We start from the raw sequence: 20,771 nt of genomic DNA on the forward strand, positions 1-20,771 counted from the left end.
AAATTCGAAATAAAATATGTTGGAAGGAGCCCAGAATTAGCAAATTTTATAAGTGAGCCTTGCAACTTGCATTTTTAATTGATTTTATTTTAATTTTTTTTTTAAACAGTTTATGCGAAATTTTATGAAATTTTATCTAGTTTCTGCTAAGCTAAGAAAGAATAAAACACCCAGAACAAAATTCGTTAGTTTTATGAAGAAATCTACAAAAATATATCGAATCCATATATCACTAATATATAATATATAAGTGCTTCTTTCTACACACTTTATTTCAAATTTTAGTACTAAAGTATATAAAACAATTTATGCTAATAAAAAACAAAACCCCCGGAACAAAATTTGTTAGTTTATAAAAAGATACAGAAAAATGTCCTGAATACATATATTGCTAATTAGCAAAACTTTGCTAATTAGCAAAATTAGTGATACTTTCTACACACTTTATATCAAATTTTAGTATAAAAGTATATAAAATGGAACAAACTTTGTTAGTTTTATGCAAAAAATATAAAAAATGTCCCGAATCCTTATATCGCTAATTAGCAAAATTAACAAGTGCTTCTTCTACAAACATTTTTCAAACTAAAGCTAAGCTAACAAAAAATAGTGCCCAGAAAATAGTTAAACTCAATGAATTTTAGTGAAATTTTGATTGTAAACTAGTATCTTTAATCTTTAAAGACCTCGTCTCATCTATTTTCTAGTTTCTATTAAAGTTATTGGAAACGGGTAATAATATTGCAAAGAAGAAGTTATCTAGGTAACCGTGCCACCAGGTGAACATGCCATCTAACGTTAAAGAAACTCGACATCATCAACAAAAGCAGCAAACTCACTGATCAAGTGTGTTGCAGCGGTTATTGCAAACTAACACGCCATAATAATTCATCATTTTAATTAAATTAATAATAATAATAATAATTAATAATAAACATTCTGCACGAACGCCATCAAACATGGTAAAATTAGGAAAAAATTGAAAAAAAAAATCGCCTATAGTGACCTAAATCGTCATTATAACCGGACTGTTATTATAAGTCATGTGTAAATATGAATAATGCAATTTTATAATACAGTTAGTTATAACACAAGATGATGATGCACAAAGGGCCATTGACTTTATAGATCACGTGGATATAAAAGAATATATTGTTACGATGTTTGTCACGAATAAACTCCTAAACTACTGAACCGATTTTGAATTTTATTTGCTCACTATATACATTTAAATCCAACTTAAGTTATAGGCTATATTAAAAATTTCTCTTCATCGTAGAAATTTAAAATTTTTAGTAAATTCCATTAATTTTGACAGTAATTGCACGTTGGTATACATTGTAATACAAAAGTGTTAATAATTGCAAACAAATATTTCATGTGAATATCTTAATCGCATTTTCAAGCCATTTTGTAATGTTGTGGATTATGTAATAAAAAATGGATACATAATGCATAATAGCATTTTTTTTTGAATTTATGACTATCAATGCAATTTTTTAACAATTGTGAACAAATCACACAATAAATTAAATTTCTTCTCGAAAGTACCAGAAATATCTCGGATTTAACATTGACAACTGTCAAAATTAATTGAATTTACTTATAATTTAACATTTCTACGACAAAGTGCGATTTTTAATATTGCCTATAACCTAAGTTGGATATAAACGTATACGATGAGCCAAAAAATTAAAATCGGTTCAGTAGCTTAGGAGTCCATTGAGGACATCGTTACACGTTATTTATAGGGGAGATATGTAGAAAATCTTTTCGTTTTCGACAAATTTTGCAAGTCTTTTCAGCCAGACGTTGCAAGATATAGTTAATTACATTATTAGTATACTAAAGTAGTATAAAAAGTCTCAAATAAGTTGAAAATTTGATATTTTTGGTGCCATGTTTTATGTTGATAAATCATGTTTTTGCCTATTTAATACCCTGCAATGTCATAACAGTCACGAAACTGTCAAAATTCTGTACTTATGGTGTTTATTTAAATTTTTAATAATGTCAACTGCTAAAAACTAACCTCCAAATACTCCAGATGTCAAATAACATTAGTTGCACTTCACGCCTATTATATTTATAAGTGCAACTTCAGAGTAGATCCGAGTATAGGCAACTTCAGAGTAATAGTGTTGCCATATAGCATAAAACAAGTAACCGAGAAGATAAATAATTAGTTATTAAATAAAAAAAAGAAAAATATCATTTTTTTACCATTTAACTTTTGCATCAATTTGGAGGAGAAATATAAGTAAGGGTGTTCCTCAAAGACGATTCTTAGGCCCTACTTTTTGTGGGTATTTTGATGGCATATAAAAATCATATAAAAAAACATAATTAAAAATATCATAAATAGGATAATATTTTTAATGTGAGTGTTTGATAAATAATTTAAATAAAAAAAGAAAAATATCATTTTTTTTACCATTCAACTTTCGCATCAATGTCCATTACCATTCTCCGCATTCTTTTACCGTGTACATCAATTATTTATAACAAATTAATTTAATACAATTAACAATTAGATACGGCAAATAGTAATTGACATAATTACGATTATTAAAAACGACACATAAAAATAAATACATATATAAATAGAAAGAAATTTCATTTAATTGCAAATGCAATTACCTGCATTTTTCGATCGTTCGGTTCTGGGCAGTGTCTTTGACTTGCACTCACCTGAAAAGTAAAATTTATTAAATTTAATAAAATTGATATTAAATATATTTGTAATAGAATTACATATTTAGTTTATTCGTCCTAAACATGTAAGAGTTTAAGGAAACGCAAGGAGATAGAGAAATATAAGAAAAGGTGTTCCACAAGGACGATTCTTAGGCTCAACTGTTTTGGTGTATTTTAAATATATTTTATTTTTGAGGTAATATTAAATATATTTAAAAAAAGAATTACATGATTAGTATATTTAGTTTCGTCCCAAACATGTTGAAATTTAAGAAAATACAAGGACATAAGGAAATATAAGTAAAGGTGTTCCTCAAGGACTATTCTTAAGCCCAACTCTTTGATGGTATTTTAAATATATTTTATTTTATGGTAATATTAAATATATTTAAAATAAAATTACACGGTTAGTATATTGAATTTCGTCCGAGACATCTAAAAATTTACGAAAACACAAACAGATAGAGAAATATAAGTAAAGGTGTTTTTGTGGAATTCTGATTGTCTGTTGTGAATATATCTTCGATTGTAATTACATTAATGTTATATAGCAACTTACTAATACTAAATAGAAACCTAGGTTCCTTGAATGGCATGACTTTTTATATATTTGCTTTATATTTTGATTTTTTTTTTATTAATAAAGTCCACAAAAAACTTGGTAATCAAAAAGTCCGCCAACAATATCTAAAACACAAATAAACTTAAGTATTTTCCAACAACAATATTTAAAAGTAGAGGGCAAAAGTTGATTCTTACTTAAATGGCAATTGTTCAAAATCCATAACAAAAGTCTTTTTTGTCGTTGTTAGTTTTTGTGGCTGTGAGCACTGTTGTTTAGTTTACGCGACCATAATATTACTTTTAGGTATACTTTATTCAATTGTTTTGTATTATTTTCGTAGGGGTATGTTATTGAAATCGTCAAAAAATCGAAAATAAAAATTTTGGCATATCTTTACGATTCAGAGGTTTCTGAACATTTTGCATACCTCAGAAAAAATGGATGTGTGTGTGAATACAATTTTTCGCATCGACGATTTTGAGAGCACGAATCAACCGTTTGCAATGGTTCAAAAAACATTGGACTCCTATTGATAGGAAGATGTGCTGAATAGTTTTTGGCAAAAGCAGATCCAGCCGTTATGGAGATAAAGAGCAAAGAGTGCAGCAAATAGAAATAGAGTTTTTGAGAGAACGGAGCATACGATTTGAATGATTTAAAAAAACATTCGATTTCTATTGATAGGGAGATGTGATGATTAGTTTTAAGTTTGGCAAAAGCAAGTCCAGTCGTTTCGGAGATACGGATCAAAAAGTGCAGAAAATAGAAATCGAGTTTTTGAGAGAACGGAGCATCCGATTTGAACTACACTAAAAACAGCTACACAACAAAACGATTGCTTTTGGGAAAATTTTTTTTTTTTTGCTTAATTTTTTTTAATTTTCGAAAAACATATTTTTTTGAAGTAAATTTTATTATTCGAATATTTTATTACAAATCTCTCGAAACATTCATTATTCGGTATCACATCGTTAACAAATATTCACAAACAATGCTATAATATATTTTTCTATGCAATTAAAAATCTCTCACGGCCAGATCGTAATCTACACGCGAAAATACACCTATTTAACATATACAATTATTATTATACAATTTTTATTTTATTTTTCTACAACATTTCGTAACATCTGTACGAATGATAAATTTAAATTTACATTAAATAAACTCGAAGTACATTGTCATTTGTTTTAATTCTCGTGCGAATGTCGGATACAGTTTTTGTGCTTGAATTTCGCACACTTTCTCACAAATGGCACTTTGACGTGTCGAAACCGAGGGAAATTTATTGCGATAAAAGAATTTTACAATTGAAGTAAAACTTCTTAAGGTTGTAAACTTCTTAAATCAATTGTATCACAACAAATAACACATATCGAACAAACAACGATATGACTATGTTCAGTAAAACTCCCATCATTGTAGAAATGTGTCTTTTTGCTGTTTCTTGAAAATCTGTAACCTGGTCCTTTTTACCTCATAGAGTACATTTCTTACAGATATAACACTATATACAACCTTGATCTAGTATGTCATCAGAAATAATCATCAGCACAGTTAGAAAAAGTGTTAATTTGAATTATCTCTTGTGAAATTGCTTTTGTAAATTTTGTTTCATATTTACTATTTTTAATTGTTTATACTTTTGCCAGAGTAAAAGTCCTGGTGGTCTTCCACACATGTGAGCTTTTATATAAAAAACTATTAAATCAAATTTAGCAAATAAGTGAATTGTGCTTCAAGGCAAATTACTAGAAATTCCTGTATGATAATAAAATATTCGAAGAATAAAATTTAGTTAAAAAAATTAATTGAAACAAAATGAATTTCTTTTCCCAAAAGCAATCGTTTTGTCAACGCAAGCAGAAAGTTTTTTAAATCATTCAAATCGGACGCCTATTTAGCTCAAAATCCATCATTTTTTGTACATTTAGCTCGGCATCGCCAGAACGGCTGGACCTGTCTTTCCCAAAAACTAATCATCTCTTCTCCCAATCATTACAAATTGAATGTGTTTTAGATCATTCAAATCGGATGATACGTTCTCTCAAAAACTCGATTTCTATTTTCTGCACTCTTTGCTCCGTATCTCCGTAACGGCTGGACCTGCCTTTGCCAAAAACTAATCAGCACATCTCTCTATCAATAGGACTCGAATGTTTTTTGAATCATTCAATTCGGTTAATCCGTGCGCACAAAAACGTGGAGGAAAAAATGCGGGCACACAAAACACACATTTTTTCCGAGATATGCCAAAACGTTCAGAAATCCCTAAAACGTAAAGATATGCAAACATTTTCATTTTCGATTTTCGGTCCATTACTATAACTTATCCTACGGGAAGTATTGGTAGAAGATATTTTATAGAGATTATAAAAATGAGTTACAATTTTTTTCGGGTTCCGTACCAAGATTTTTAATTTCTGAGGTTCAAAAAAAATTCAAAATTTTAAGAAATTTTTTTTTTCAAGATTTACAAAAATACACAAAGTTTAATACTTTGAATATGAATTTTAAATTTACAATTCAGTTTGAAATTATATGTAATTCATATACGTTTTAATTTTAATTGTAAGAAATATATCCTCAGATGGATTCATTCGGCACCTCTTGCTAATGTAAACATTCTCAAGTGTTTTGAGCGTTAAGATCGTCACTGTACATTTTATGCACGATGAAATATATAGCGATTATAATTATCTATTTGAAAATATTTAAAACAATTGTTATTAATCATTGATCAATATTTATTAATTACTGATTTTTTCCCTCGAATATTTAGTTCTGGTACAAAAAGTTCCAGCAATTTTCCTTAAGGCACGATGCCATACACCACTAGTTTTATATCAATAAACAAAATGATTCGAAAAAATCGATTTTTTTCACTCTGAAACAAAACTAAACCAATGTGACACAAGTGTTGCCAGATAATACTACATATAAAGTATTGCCATACAATCGTACATAAAGTGTTGCCAGACACTTTACAAAAGAATCCCTGTACACATAAATATGCAATAAATTGTTATCTCCTGTGTCGTCTCTATTAACACACATCATTTCTAAATGCTCGTTTATTATCTCTAATGACACTCTCTACATTGTAGAGTCTACAATATTCATCTCTATATATGACAATATATAATCTACTCACGGCATAGACCTTATATTACATGGACTGCTAGTCGAGCGAAAAATAAAATTGATTAAACATAGTGACGTCACATGTCTGAGCGAACGTTGCCGACGACAATCGCAAACTCTCCAAATGTCATATGTCATATGTTTTATTTTAATAATATAAGGGCAATTGTGATGCCTGATAATTTTGTAAGAAATGATATTAATAATATTATTAATGTACATAAAATCGAATCCACCCTTTAAAATCGGTTTATATATTATAAGACCTATGTTAGGCACGTAATACATATGACATGTGACATCTGATCAATCGGGAGAGTAAGCGATTGTCGTCGCCAATGTTCGCTCAGACATCTGACATCACAGTTGAGCACTATATACAACGGAAAACATATGAGGACTAGCTGTACATGTAGTGTAATGCCTATGGTTCATACACATAGATTATTCTTCTATTATTTTATCTAAAAATATTTATTATTATCAATTATGATTCCTCTTACCCTCCGGTTCGTCCTCGCCCTTAAGACAAGAAGGAAATCCTCTCGAGAGCCGTCTGTCTGACGTCATTGCTCTCAAATCGATGCTCGAAAGGGACAAAAGCCCGGGCATTTATTATTTATGTATTTATCACAGACGAATAACACATAAAATTTAATAATAAATAAATACATGTATGAAACTCGATTAAAATTATCATCACATCACATTATTTATATCTTATTAATTTAGAACTTTTGTTGTGCCGCCATCTGTGGACGTAAATCAAAGTTACGAACATGGCATTTGTTGGTGAGGGTATATTTTTCACTTGTTGCTTGGGTAATAGACACATTTATAATATATATATATATATATATATATATATATATATATATATATATATATATATATATATATATATATATATATTAGGGTGGTCCTTAAAATGGTCATTTTCGAATTTCCTTGCTCCCAAAGGCTCAAATGGTTCCAAATAGATAAAAAACAATTCTCTGAAAATTTTAGCTCTTAATATTAACGTTTAGATAGAGCGCAATTCGATCAAAGTTTTGTATGGAAATAGCATGGAAAAATTTTCAAAAATTTTAAAAATGTTTTTTAAATGTAATTTAGCGAACAAATGAATGAATAAAACTCATTCATTTGTCGCTAAGTCATACCTAAAACATTTTTTTTTTAATTTTCAAAAATTTTTCCATGCTCTTTCCATACAAACTTTGATTGAATTGCGCTCTATCTAAACGTTAATATTAAGAGCTAAAACTTTCAGAGAATTGTTTTTTATCAATTTGGAACCATTTGAGCCCCTGGGAGCAAGGAAATTCGAAAATGACCATTTTAAGGACCACCCTAATATATATATATATATATATATATATATATATATATGTATATATATACTAGATGACCCGACAGACGTTGTCCTGTACCCATGTCTACATTTTTTTAATATAATATACTAATATTTACCGTTTACCTAAAAATAATAATTATTGTCTTTCAAATTACTCTTCACACCAAAATACATATATGTACATCAATATAAGCGATATTAAATGTAGAGTTGCTTTAAATAAAATGATGAGTCTCAATTCCCACACTATATATTGGGAATTGAAGTCTTTTAAACGGTATAACATTACCATAACCATAACATAACACTTGTACTTCATGTTGGATTAAATTAATTTAATTTTTTATTATTTAATATATCCAAAATTGCATCTTAAACTTCTCCTAATCGATATCGTGAGGGCCGAATTGTATGTATTCATCTTTACTTTTCCATTTGTTGTTATAAAGTGAAATTTTTAGGAACTTTAAGAATATTGTGGAAAGATTAGTATAGGATGCAAAGACATATAATGAAAAAAAAAACACTATATTGAAAATTTAATATCCGAGTCTTGTGTTGACGCCCCCTAAGGCGTGCGTTCGTATTTTTCGCATGCATCGCATTAAAGGTAGGACCGGCCTTGATTAATACTTAATTTCATATTTTAAGTGAATTAATTTGTCAAATCCTGTCCATATGTGTATCATTCAATCTGCCATACATATACTCTGTATCTTATATTATTTTAATTTCTGGCACATCTCAGCTGCTTTTTGGCAATTATAATGTAGACATTACATTTTTCTTATTAATAATCATGAATTTATTATACATATTCTAATATTATCTAGGTTCATAAGTAAATTGAAATTTTTTGCAGATGATAGTTTTCATTTGTTTTCAATGCAAACAATGACATATCGTTTTTGCATTTTTTTCATTTATTTCTACAATATTGCACATACATCCCAGTACTTTATAATCACATACATCCTAAAAAATTTCCTTAACAAACTTCAGAAAGATTTATCAAAATCCAAATAATCATTTAGGAGAAGTATACATAGTGAGTGCTTGTAATTTAATATGAACTTTATATAATAGCAAGAAAGCTCAAATTGATTCTACGTTTTAGTTAGAAAACGTTTGTATGTGAAAAAGAAAAGTGCTGTTTTTAGGGTTTTCCCGGCAATTATTCGATTTTTTTTTTTGCCGTAAGAACCATCTATGGACTTTAACGAACATTTTAAAAAAATAATTGGCCAAATCGGTCCAGGCGTTGTTGAGTTATGCGCTTACCAACACATTTTGCGATTCATTTATATATATATATATATATATATATATATATATATAGAGCTTGAATAAAGTTTTGATTGACGAAAAAACAATTATATATAAGATTGTTGGTTGTGATTTCTTTTTAAAAGATTTTCTAAAAAATTTGCCACAATTGTTGTTAATGAAGATATTTGAACAAATACTATAAATAGGTGTAAAGTTCAACGGGTCTTAATAAATTTATTGATGGAAACAATTGAGGCCAATTTAATAATCGGCTTTACGAAGAATTCCTCCTAATGTACAAACATATATATATATATATATATATATATATATATATACATATATCTTATGTATGAAATTCTTCTGTACGGGTGTATAATTCGAAACTTCTCCTAAACGGTTATTCGGATTTTGATAATTCTTTTTAGAGTTAATCAAAGGAAATATTGAAGATTTAATGAACGATAAAACCATAGTAATATTGTAGAAATAAATGGCAAAAATTACAAAAAACCACTTATCATTGTTTGACATTGACCGGTCATTTGCTAGAAATGTCAATTCATTTGAAATTTGAATTTAGCTGATATTATGAGCCTAGATAATATTAGAATATAATATACAAGACAAATGTAATGTCTACATTATTATTACCGAAGAGCAGCTGAGATGTGCCAGAAATTAAAATAATATAAGATACAATCAACAGTCTATGTGTTTGGCAGATGTAATTATATAATTCAGTTTAATAAATAATGCAACAAGTCCAAAATTGCATATACATTATTTTTTATAAACTTATGCATGTCGTATTTTGGTTTACTTTACTAAATTATTTAACAATACGAAAAAATATTTATACTTATTAAAAAAATGATTTAGAACTTTGTTTCATGTGTCAAAAATTCATTTGTTTATTAAATTATTATTGTTCCTAATTAAATTATTATTAATATATTTGTTAGCATTGACTCTATCTTTTACCCATCGAGGTCAAAATTTAATTATCTGTTCTATTTGTATACTTTTGTAAGATTTGAAACAATAAGATAGATAATGTTATCTTAAATTATTCACTAAATAATATATGCGTGTATGCAAATCTTAAATCGTGCAAAATTTGCTGAAATGCGATACGTTTCTGTTATCACATCGTCAGCTGTTTTAAACATTTTAAATATATATATATATATATATATATATATATATATATATATATCTTATATATAAAATGGAGCTCTCGATAAAATGATCCGCTAAAATTCGAAAACGGCTAAACCGATTTGGCCACTCTTAGTCTTAAAAAATTCGTGCCAATCAGTAGGCTGTGTGAGAGGTGAGATATTATTTCAAAATCGTGTAGAAACTTTACATTTTTAATTTAAATTTTTTTGTAGAAGTGTAATTTGAATAAAACAATGAATGGTGGCTAATACGTCAAATGTCAAACAAATATGAAGAAAGATGATGCTCAATTACGTTTAATTGGATGTTTTACGTGAATATTATGTAATTATGATTAAATTGTAGTAAGTAGTTTTGTTTGTAGTTTTATTTATATACAAAAACGTTATTAAACCGGCCGTAAGTGTTACTAGAAATACTCAAAATATCAACTTTTTTCAAATGTTACTATAAAAATGCATTTTTTGGCATATTTTTCTCAAACACGGTGCTCTGAAAGATCTCATTTATATAATTATATACTCATTGGTATTTATAAAACATATTCTAGGTTATATTATTTTTTATTTCATTTAAAATCGATACCAAATTCAGAACCTAAATTTCGTATCGATCAAAGGGACATTTTGTATGACTTGTATTACAAAAAATAACTTGAAATACATAGGACAACCATTGATTTTTAGTATAAAATATCATAGATAGGACAATCATTGGGCTGTAATTTGCGATTGAAGTTCTATAGGTAATTTCAAGAAACTTTGCCGAATTTCGAGATAGCAAAATTTGGGATAAATTTTTTATCCATATTTTTGAACATCAACATAGGTATATAGTATTAAAAAATCCCTAAATAAATCACAAACAATCCATTTCAAATCCGCGGAAAACCTGATATCAAGCAGTAGTAAAGTACATTGTCAATTGAAACAACAGATCAAAATTTACTCGCAATTGTTGTAATTAATATTATGTTGATAAGCAATAAATATATGTAAAAAAATGTAATATGCCAACCATTGGGTTGCCTTCTATTTGGAAAAACGTATGAAATAAATATAATCCCAGGCTAGTGTAAAATATAATATAGATAAGACAATCATTGGATTGCCTTTGGAGAACTTGATACCAAGCAGTAGTAAAGTACATTGTCACTTGAAACTGCAGATTAAAATTTACTAGTCATTACCATCGACGAGGGACAACCATTGGGTTGCCTACTATTTGGAAGAATGTAAAACATACATATGAATGCAAAATATAATATCGTTAACTTCGTTGATATCCATTTTATTATTTTTAATTATTATTTATTATTGATTATTGTTTTTATTATTAATACTATTATTTTAATTATTATTTATTAATTTATTTATTCTATTTCTTTTCTTTAATTCCTTTTATTCTATTTTTTTTGTTCTTCTTGGTATTGATTTTCAATGCCATAACTTTTAACTTATAGATTGTATTGTAATTCTGATTCTTAAAATTAGCAGAAAAAAAATCTATTTTAAAAATTTATTGTCTCTAATTACACTCTCTACAAAATTCAGAAATAACAATCATTGGATAGAAGTATCCTAGATTATTATAAAATTTTTAATTCAAAAAGATGTTCAAAGAATAAAATGATATTAACCAAAAAATAAACTTGCTTTCGTCATGTCATGATGACATTTAAAAACGATGATTTTCGGAAACATTTTGCAAAATTGCCTTTGGGTATAAAATTTAGCAAAAAAATACATATCATTGTAGAAAATTGTAAGAATTTGTGGATGAATCATTTTAAATTATATATATATATATATATATATATATATATATATATAAATACATTTGGTTTCACATTTGACCTTGCTCGTAAAGAGTCGTATTACTCATTTTTAATTATATATATATATATATATATATATATATATATATATCGATAATTATCATCTTAAAAAGCTTATTCGTTTTTAGTTTTTCTGATAACGATAATTATTTAATGGCTTATCGTTTCTTTACTAATTATAATAACAGCTTTAATTGCTTATATTTATAGACTAAGTTTATTTATAAATATGTATATATATATATGTATATATATATATATATATATATATATATAACGTATATAATAACAGTGATACAAATGTTGCCAGTTTGGTATATATAGTGTTGCCTTACAACAGTATATATAAAGTGTTGCCAGATAATTATACGTAGTGTTGCCAGACAATGAAATAAATCCCACTAAGTTAATATGTAATAAAAATATTTATTATTCAAAATCTTAATTTTGAAGTAAAACTTCTTTAGGCGAGACTAGCGCGTAAATCCGTACAAATGGAGATCTGTCGTTGTATGCGTACCGGCATCAACGTTGTATGCGAACCGATATCAACAAGGAAATCAGTATAGATAAATAAACATTTTAAAGTTACATCATAGTACAAATCTATGAATTTAATAAAAAATGTCTCAACCAGAAGAATATTTTACCCTGTTCCTCAAAAATAATAAAACAAATTAAACATTTGTGCCGTGTACTGAACGTAAGTTTATTGATTAGAAATTATTTCTATATTATTCATAGCTTCTATTTATCTTTTTAAGTTAATAAAATGAAAAATATTTTTTAGGCAAGACAGATATTACAGCTGTTCAAATAATGAGATTATATCACCAGCGAAAAAGTAAAAGAAATACAAGCAGTCAATGAATGCATGTTAATTTTAATTACGTGAAGTTCTTCAAACACAATTATTACATGATGAGTGAAGTTTCGAAAACAATATTTGTTTAGGCGTTGTTTAACACAATCCACTGTGTGAACGAATATTAAAGAATTTATTAATGAGCAATTACTTCATTTTTCTAATAAAGGTTCATTTCTAAATGCTAATTACAACGACAAACCGATCATGTCATATTTTAAGTATGACTTTAATTGCATTATTGTTTTTAAATATTATACATGTTTTTAATGCTTTTATAAATATATAATTTATAATTTATCATTATATAAATGTGTATAATGGTTCATTTGACACTAATAAATGTGTGCATCGCGAGTGTTACCATATTACTAATAAACTATATTCAAAATTGTTATATGATGTATTTATTTTTACTTAAATGCCATCTTGTACAGTAGCAAATAAGTTTTGCTTCAATCGCTTCAATTATTGGTTCCCTTCTACCTTTGCCTACATTTTTTTATCTTATATCAGTAACCTTTTCCTTTTCATTTCCATTAAAGAAACTTTCTTCGCCTCATTTACAACCTTATCGATCCAATTTCATCAATGGTCAGCGAATTAAAAACAAAACTTTCATGTCGGCAATAAAGTCGATTTAAAATGTTGATATTCCATGATGTTTGCATGAATGACCAAGGTTGCGACCAGACTAACTCTAGAGCATTATTATTATTTTTTATTTAGTTACAACAATTACGTAACATTACAATAAAACCATAATTACTGGCGGATGACATGCGATGGTTTCAAGTACGTTGTAAAGGACTCTGGTGTAAAATTTAAACTATATTGAAAAATTATCCAGGGCAGGTGGCGAAGACGTGCTTTTAGTTAGGTATATTGATTTCCATTTGAGATTTTATTCAAGCATAAATTTGATATCATACTGCTTGATATCGAGCTGGACGAGTTTGGGATTGATCGTGTGACTACTAGCCTGCTTCGTTGCCTTGTTTCTATGCTATGTAGAAGAAGAGTCAACTTTACTACGTCTAAAAATCCAAAATGAGTGGATTTTCTAGCATTCTAGCAATACATACGTATTGAGCCTGGCATACCCAGACAAAAGACCTAGCCTGTCTTGTTTTATTTTTCCTATGCTATGTAAAAAAGGAGACAACTCTACTACGTTTAAAAATCCAAAATGAGTGGATTATTTAGCATTAAATACATATTGAGCCTGACATACCCAGACAAAAGACCTAGTCTGTTTCATTTTATGTAAAAAAGGGACAACTCTACTACGTCTAAAAATCCAAAATATGTGGATTTTCTGACCTGACATACCCAGACAAAAGACCTAGCCTGTTTCGTTTTATTTTTCGTATGCTATGTAAAAAAGAGACAACTCTACTACCTCAAAAATCCAAAATGAGTGGATTTTCTAGCATTCTAGCAATACATACGTATTGAGTCTGACATACCCAGACAAAAGACCTAGTCTGTTTCGTTTTATGTAAAAAAGAGACAACTCTACTACGTCTAAAAATCCAAAATAAGTGGATTTTCTAGCATTCTAGCATTACATACGTGTTGAGCCTGACATACCCAGACAAAAGACCTAGCCTGCTCTGTTTCATTTTTCTTGTGAAAAAAGAGACAACTCTAATACGTCTAAAGATCCAAAATGAGCGGATTTTCTAGCCTAACATACGTATTGAGCCCCACATACCCAGACAAAAGACCTAGCCTGTTTCGTTTTATTTTTCCTATGCTATATAAAAAAGAGACAACTCTGCTACATCTAAAAATCTCAAGAAAGTGGATTTTCTAGCATTACTTACGTATTGAGCCTGACATACCCAGACAAAAGACCTAGCCTGTTTCGTTTCATTTTTCCCATGCTTTGTAAAAAAAGAGACAACTCTACTATGTCTAAAAAACGAAAATAAGTGGATTTTCTGACCTGACATACCCAGACAAAAGACCTAGCCTGTTACGTTTGATTTTTCCTATGCTAAGCAAAAAAAGAAACAACTCAAATACGTCTAAAAATCCAAAATAAGTGATTTTTCAGCCTTATACATACGTATTGAGCCTGACATACCCAGACAAAAGACCTAGCCTGTTTCGTTTAGAAATTTAAAATAAGTGAATTTTCTTCGCAAAATTAATAATAAAGACTTAATCGCATTCTATCTGTGATTTCTACATAATTATTAGTATAAAAACTCATATCTCAAACGATATTGTAATCAGAAATTCGAATGAATCATATGTCGATATTGATAAAAACGTTCGCGGTTTGGCAAGTGTTTATATTATCGATAAGAATAATAAAAACATCGATATAAGTTTGCAATTAAAATATTAGAAATAAAATAATAATAATAATAATAATAATAATAATAATAATAATAATAATAAAGCAATTCTGCCGTAAAAGAGATCATAATATATAGTGGGCAGGTAGAAAAGATGTCTAACTATTTGCTGTGCGATCAGGCGTATTTTACACAAAAACAAGCAAGAAATAATGTTATGATAACAAAATCTTCAATTGAAAAATGTCTTAAATTGTTATCCTTATCATATTTTTTTATGAATTATTTAAAATGATATATTACTTTAATATATCTTTTAATCTTTCATCTTACCGTCTAAACCGTCCAACTTTGTACAACACAACACAAACATGACAGTTCATTTCACAAAATTCGAACATGCTTTTTGACAACACTCTAGAAGACGTCAACACATTTTGAAAAAATTCTAGGAAAATCGATATTGACGTTTGAAATTGGATAATTAATAAATAAATAAAATAATGAAAAAATCAATAAGTGTTTAAAATTTTACGAAATATTTTTACTCGAAATTCGATTTATTCATTTTTCAAAAATTCATTTTAAAATTATAAGAATTAAAAATGTAAAATGCAAAATATAAAATGTAAAATGTAGATGTAAAATTTAAAATGTAGATGTAAAACGTAAAATGTAGAATGTATAAAATGCAAAATGTAAAATATAGATAGTAGATAAAAAATGTAGAATGTAGAATTTAAAATGTGGAATGCAAGATAAAGAGTGCAAAAATAAAAAATGTAAAATGTTGAATACAGAATGTAGAAGTAAAATGTAGAACATAAAATGTAATATGTAGAATGTAAAATATAAAAAATGAAATGTAGAATTTAAAATGTAGAATGCAAAATAAGCAGAAAGCAAAATGCAGAATATAAAATTTTAAATGTAGAATAAAGAATGTAGAATATAAAAAATAAAATGTATATTTTAAAATGTAGAATGCAAAATAAAAGAGTACAAAATGTACAAAATGTACAATATAAAATGTAAAATGTAGAATAAGGAACGTAGAAGTAAAATGTAGAATATTAAATAAAGAATAGAAAATATAAAAAATGAAATGTAGAATTTAAAATGTAAAATGCAAAATAAGCAGAAAGCAAAATGCAGAATATAATATTTAAAATGTAGAATAAAGAATATAGAAGTCAAGTGTAGATAATAAAAGGTAGAATGTAAGGTTTAAAATGTAAAATTTAAGATGTAGAATATAAAACGTAAAATATAGAATATAAAATATAAAAAATAAAATGTAGATTTTAAAATGTCGAATGCAAAATGAAAAATATAAAATGTAGAATATAAAATGTAATATGTAGAAAATAAAAAAATAAAATGTAGAATGCAAAATTAATTTAAAATCTAGAATAAATAATGTAGAAGAAAAATGTAGAATATACAAAGTAAAATGTAGAATTAAAAATGTAGAATGTAGAATATAAAAAATTAAATATAGAATGTAGAATATAAAAAATTAAATATAGAATGTAGAATATAAAAAATAAAACGCAGAATGTAGAATATAGAATTTAAAATGTAGAATGTAGGATATAGAATCTAAAATGTAAAATGTAAAATATAGAATTTAAAATGTAAAATATAAAATGTATATAATGCAAAATGTGTAATGTAGCATATAAAAAAGGTAAAATGTAGAATATAAAAAAGGTAAAATGTAGAATTTAGGATGTAAAATGTAGAATAAAGAATGTAAAAGTAACATGTAGAATATAAAATAGAGAATGTAAAATGTAAAATGTAGAATTTAAAATGTAAAATGTAGAATAAAGAACGTAAAAGGAAAATGTATTATATAAAATGTAGAATGTAGAATTTAAAATGTAGAATGCACAATAAAGAGTGCAAATGTAGAATATGAAAAGTAAAATGTATAATGAAGAATTTAAAATGTATAATGAATTATTTAAAATGTAGAATGTAGATATATAATGTAGTATGTAGATTTTAAAATGTAGAATGCAAAATGAAAAATGTAAAAGTAAAATGTAGAATATAGAATGTACATGTAAAATGTAGAATCTAAATGTGTGTGTATATTTAAATATAAATACGTAAAAATGTTATTTTTGGTATTTTATCGTCTGAAAATTGGTTTCTGTGACAAAATTTAATGAATGATAATTTATTTTTAAATTTATAAAATTATTCAAAGAATAAAATTAATTCTATATTTTTAAATAAATTATTAAAGTAGAATACTTAAAAAAAACAGTTTTGTTCGTGCAAGCTTTTAAAACCGCAACATTTTTAGAGCACAAAACATAACAAAATAAAAATAACATTTAACGAAATATTTTTATTAAAAATAACTTCGGTTGGAAAAAATTTAAACTTAGTAAAAATTAAATAAATTTATATAAAAAATTGAATTATTTAAATATTTCTAATAAATTCTTGAAATAGAATATAATTTGCGAAACAAGTAAGTAACTGAAAAGATTTGGTCAAATAAACAATAACATTGCAACATTTTTAAGCAAAATAAAACATTCACTAATTCATAATTTTTTGTGTTAATAAAACAACGCAGTTTATAAATTTATAAGCGTTTCACAGAATGAAAAAATATCATCCAAAAAACACAAATATATAAAAATTATCAATTAACTAAATTTTATTTATTTATTAATCCATCTTCCAACCATTAATTAATCCAATTTCAAACTCAACAAAATCGACCTAAACACTTCGCACAGCACTAACACACCTCGAACTTTCGATAAAAAAATTTTTAAACAATTCTCAAACTCGTGTTTTGTATTTGTTTCTATTTTTACTAAAACAAAACAAAAGAATTCACTCAGAAAATAAAAATGTATGTCTACCATGCGCGATGTTACAATGCAAACTGCTCACAGAAAAATACGACATAGAAAATGGACACACTTATACATTTATAAATATATATATATATATATATATATATATATATATATTGTTTTATCTACGTATTTATTATTGTTATCGTGTATGTAATAAAAGCATATGTTTCTCTAGTTTGAAAAAGCATTGATGGACATTTTGCCGGCCCTAAAAAAAATTATGTCGCCATCTAACGTAAAGTTTGTGAAATAAATTCCCAAATTTTTCAAAATTATAGCTTTGACCCATCGTTTTGGCCAAAAATGTTAAATTTTATGTAAAATTTTAAAATTATATTATATTTATGTGGGTTAAAATTTATAATTTGATTTTTCATTCATTATATTTTATTGATATATATTTATATATATTAAATTAATTTGAAAATTTGCTTTATTTGACTTAAATACATACATTGATTTTTACATAAAGATACAAATTGTATACACCTATTCTGGGAATATCATTATACTATCATAATATAATATTGTTTGCATATATATTTGTTTCAATTAACTTATATAAGTATGAAAAGAGCTATTAAAAATATACTGCCATAATTGCCATATTTATATATATTTATGTATATTGAATTAGTATAAAATAAATTATCAAGACTATTTTCTATTTTAGTTACAAAAATTTTGTTTTAAACAAAATTTTTGTATCCGCGTATATAAAGTATGTTACATACAATAAAAGGAAATTTTATCTAGTTTCTGCTAAGCTAATAAAATCATAGTGCTCAAAATAAAATTTTACCAAATAGATTTACCAATATATAAAAAGTATATATACAAGTTTTTATGAAATTTTAGTCAATTTTATCTAGTTTCTGTTAAACTAATAAAATAAGAGTGTGCAGAACAAAATTTTTAAGTTATGTGCAAAAATGTATAAAAATATCCTGAAACCATATATGGAAAAAGACTGGGCGTTGCAACTAGTTTTATTCAAAATTTTAATATTAAAGTATATAAAATCATTTATAAGGTATTTTAGAAAATTTTATCTAGTTTAGAGTGTCAAAATCAAAAGTAATTAGAGAGTAATTAGCAGTTTTAAAGTAATTAGAGTGTCAAAATCAAAATTTTTAAATTATATGCAAAATTATAAAAAATTGTCTCCGTCCATATATACTCCTTAATAGCTAAATGAAGTTAAGACTCATTTGCATTTTAGTTATAATCGCGTTTCAACTAGTTTTATTTTAAGTTTTTAGTATCCAAGTATATATAGTAATTGATATGAAAATTTAGTAAATTTTATCTGGTTTCTGGTAAACTAATAAAATTAGAGTGCAAGGAACAAAATTTTTAAGTTATATAAAGAATAGCAAAAAAATGTCCCCATTCATATATTAGAAGTATAAAGGAACATTAGTCGAGACTGTTTGATATTTTAGTTATAATCAAACTCGTGTTTCAACTAATTTTATTTAAAGTTTATTTAGTTTAATATTAAAGTGATATGGAAATTTAGTAAATTTTATCTAGTTTCTAGTAAACTAATACATTTAGAGTGCTCAGAACAAAATTTTCTAGCTATGTTAAAAATTGTAAAAAAATGTCCCGAAATCTTATATGACTAAAGGCTGAGCGTTATGATTCGTTTTATTCAAAATTTTAGTATTAAAGTATATAAAACGATTTATATAGAAATTTAGTAAATTTTATCTAGTTTCTAATAAACTAATAAAATTAGAGTGCCCAGAACAAAATTTTCAAGTTATGTTAAAAAAATGTAGAAAAATGTCCCGAAATCCTATATGACCAAATGACTGAGCTTTTCAACCCGTTTTATTCAAAATTTTAGTATTGAAGAGTTCAAAACAGTTTATATGGTATTTTTTCAAATTTTATCTAGTTTTTGCTGAACTAAAAAAATTAGAGTGCCCAAGACAAAATTTTCAAGTTATATGCAAAATGGAACAAACAAATGTCCCCGTCCTTCTTTAATAGCAAAATAAAGTTGAGACTACTTTGCATTTTAGTTATAATCAAACTCGCGTTTCAACAAATTTTATTTGAAGTTTTTAATATCCAAGTATATATAGTAATTGATATAGAAATTTAGTAAATTTTATCTAGTTTTTGCTAAGCTAATAAAATTAGAGTGCCCAGAACAAAATTTTCAAGTTATGTTAAAAAATACTAAAGGCTGAGCGTTGTTTATTCAAAAATTTTGTATTAAAGTATACAAAACAGTTTATATGATATTTTTATAAATTTTATCTAGTTTCTTCTACGTTAATAAAATTAGAGTGCCCAGAACAAAATTTTTAAGTTATATAAATAAATGTAAAAAATCCTGGAACCATATGTAGCCAAAAGGCTGAATTTATAAACATTGCATTGCGACTCGTTTTATTCAAAATTTTAATATTAAAGTTTTGAAAACAGTTTATACCATATTTTAGTAAATTTTATCTAGTTTCTGCTAAGCTAATTAAATCAACGTGCCTGGTACAAAATTTTTGATTTATACAAACAAATGTACGAGTTGGCAATATCTGTTAAGATCAGATTTATATTTCCACACGTTCAAGTAGTACGAAGTTCTAATCTTTTACATACATACATACATTATATATATATATATATATATATATATAT

General features: G+C 26.3%; 1 protein-coding gene across 5 annotated transcripts in view; it reads right to left on the bottom strand.

Moving 5' to 3' along the window:
* Positions 1-20,771, bottom strand: part of LOC113363921 (probable Ras GTPase-activating protein) — a 201,414-nt gene that overhangs the window by 127,940 nt on the left and 52,703 nt on the right. Inside the window, exons 1-2 of one of the 5 annotated variants that reach the window (XM_026606405.1) lie at positions 17,937-18,005; positions 15,562-15,676 (exon numbers count right to left, since the gene is read on the bottom strand). The exons of the other annotated variants lie outside the window; for them this stretch is intronic. Of the exons in view, the coding sequence (XP_026462190.1) occupies positions 15,562-15,601 (40 nt within the window). The 5' untranslated portion in view covers positions 15,602-15,676; positions 17,937-18,005. Of the gene's footprint in view, positions 1-15,561; positions 15,677-17,936; positions 18,006-20,771 lie in introns of those variants that run through there. 5 annotated transcript variants of the gene reach the window in all.

The sequence above is a fragment of the Ctenocephalides felis genome, unplaced genomic scaffold (genome assembly GCF_003426905.1).
Source record: "Ctenocephalides felis isolate EL2017-DRISC unplaced genomic scaffold, ASM342690v1 CF-g0.4_SCAFFOLD_00845, whole genome shotgun sequence".
In the NCBI taxonomy this organism is placed as follows: Eukaryota; Metazoa; Arthropoda; class Insecta; order Siphonaptera; family Pulicidae; genus Ctenocephalides; species Ctenocephalides felis.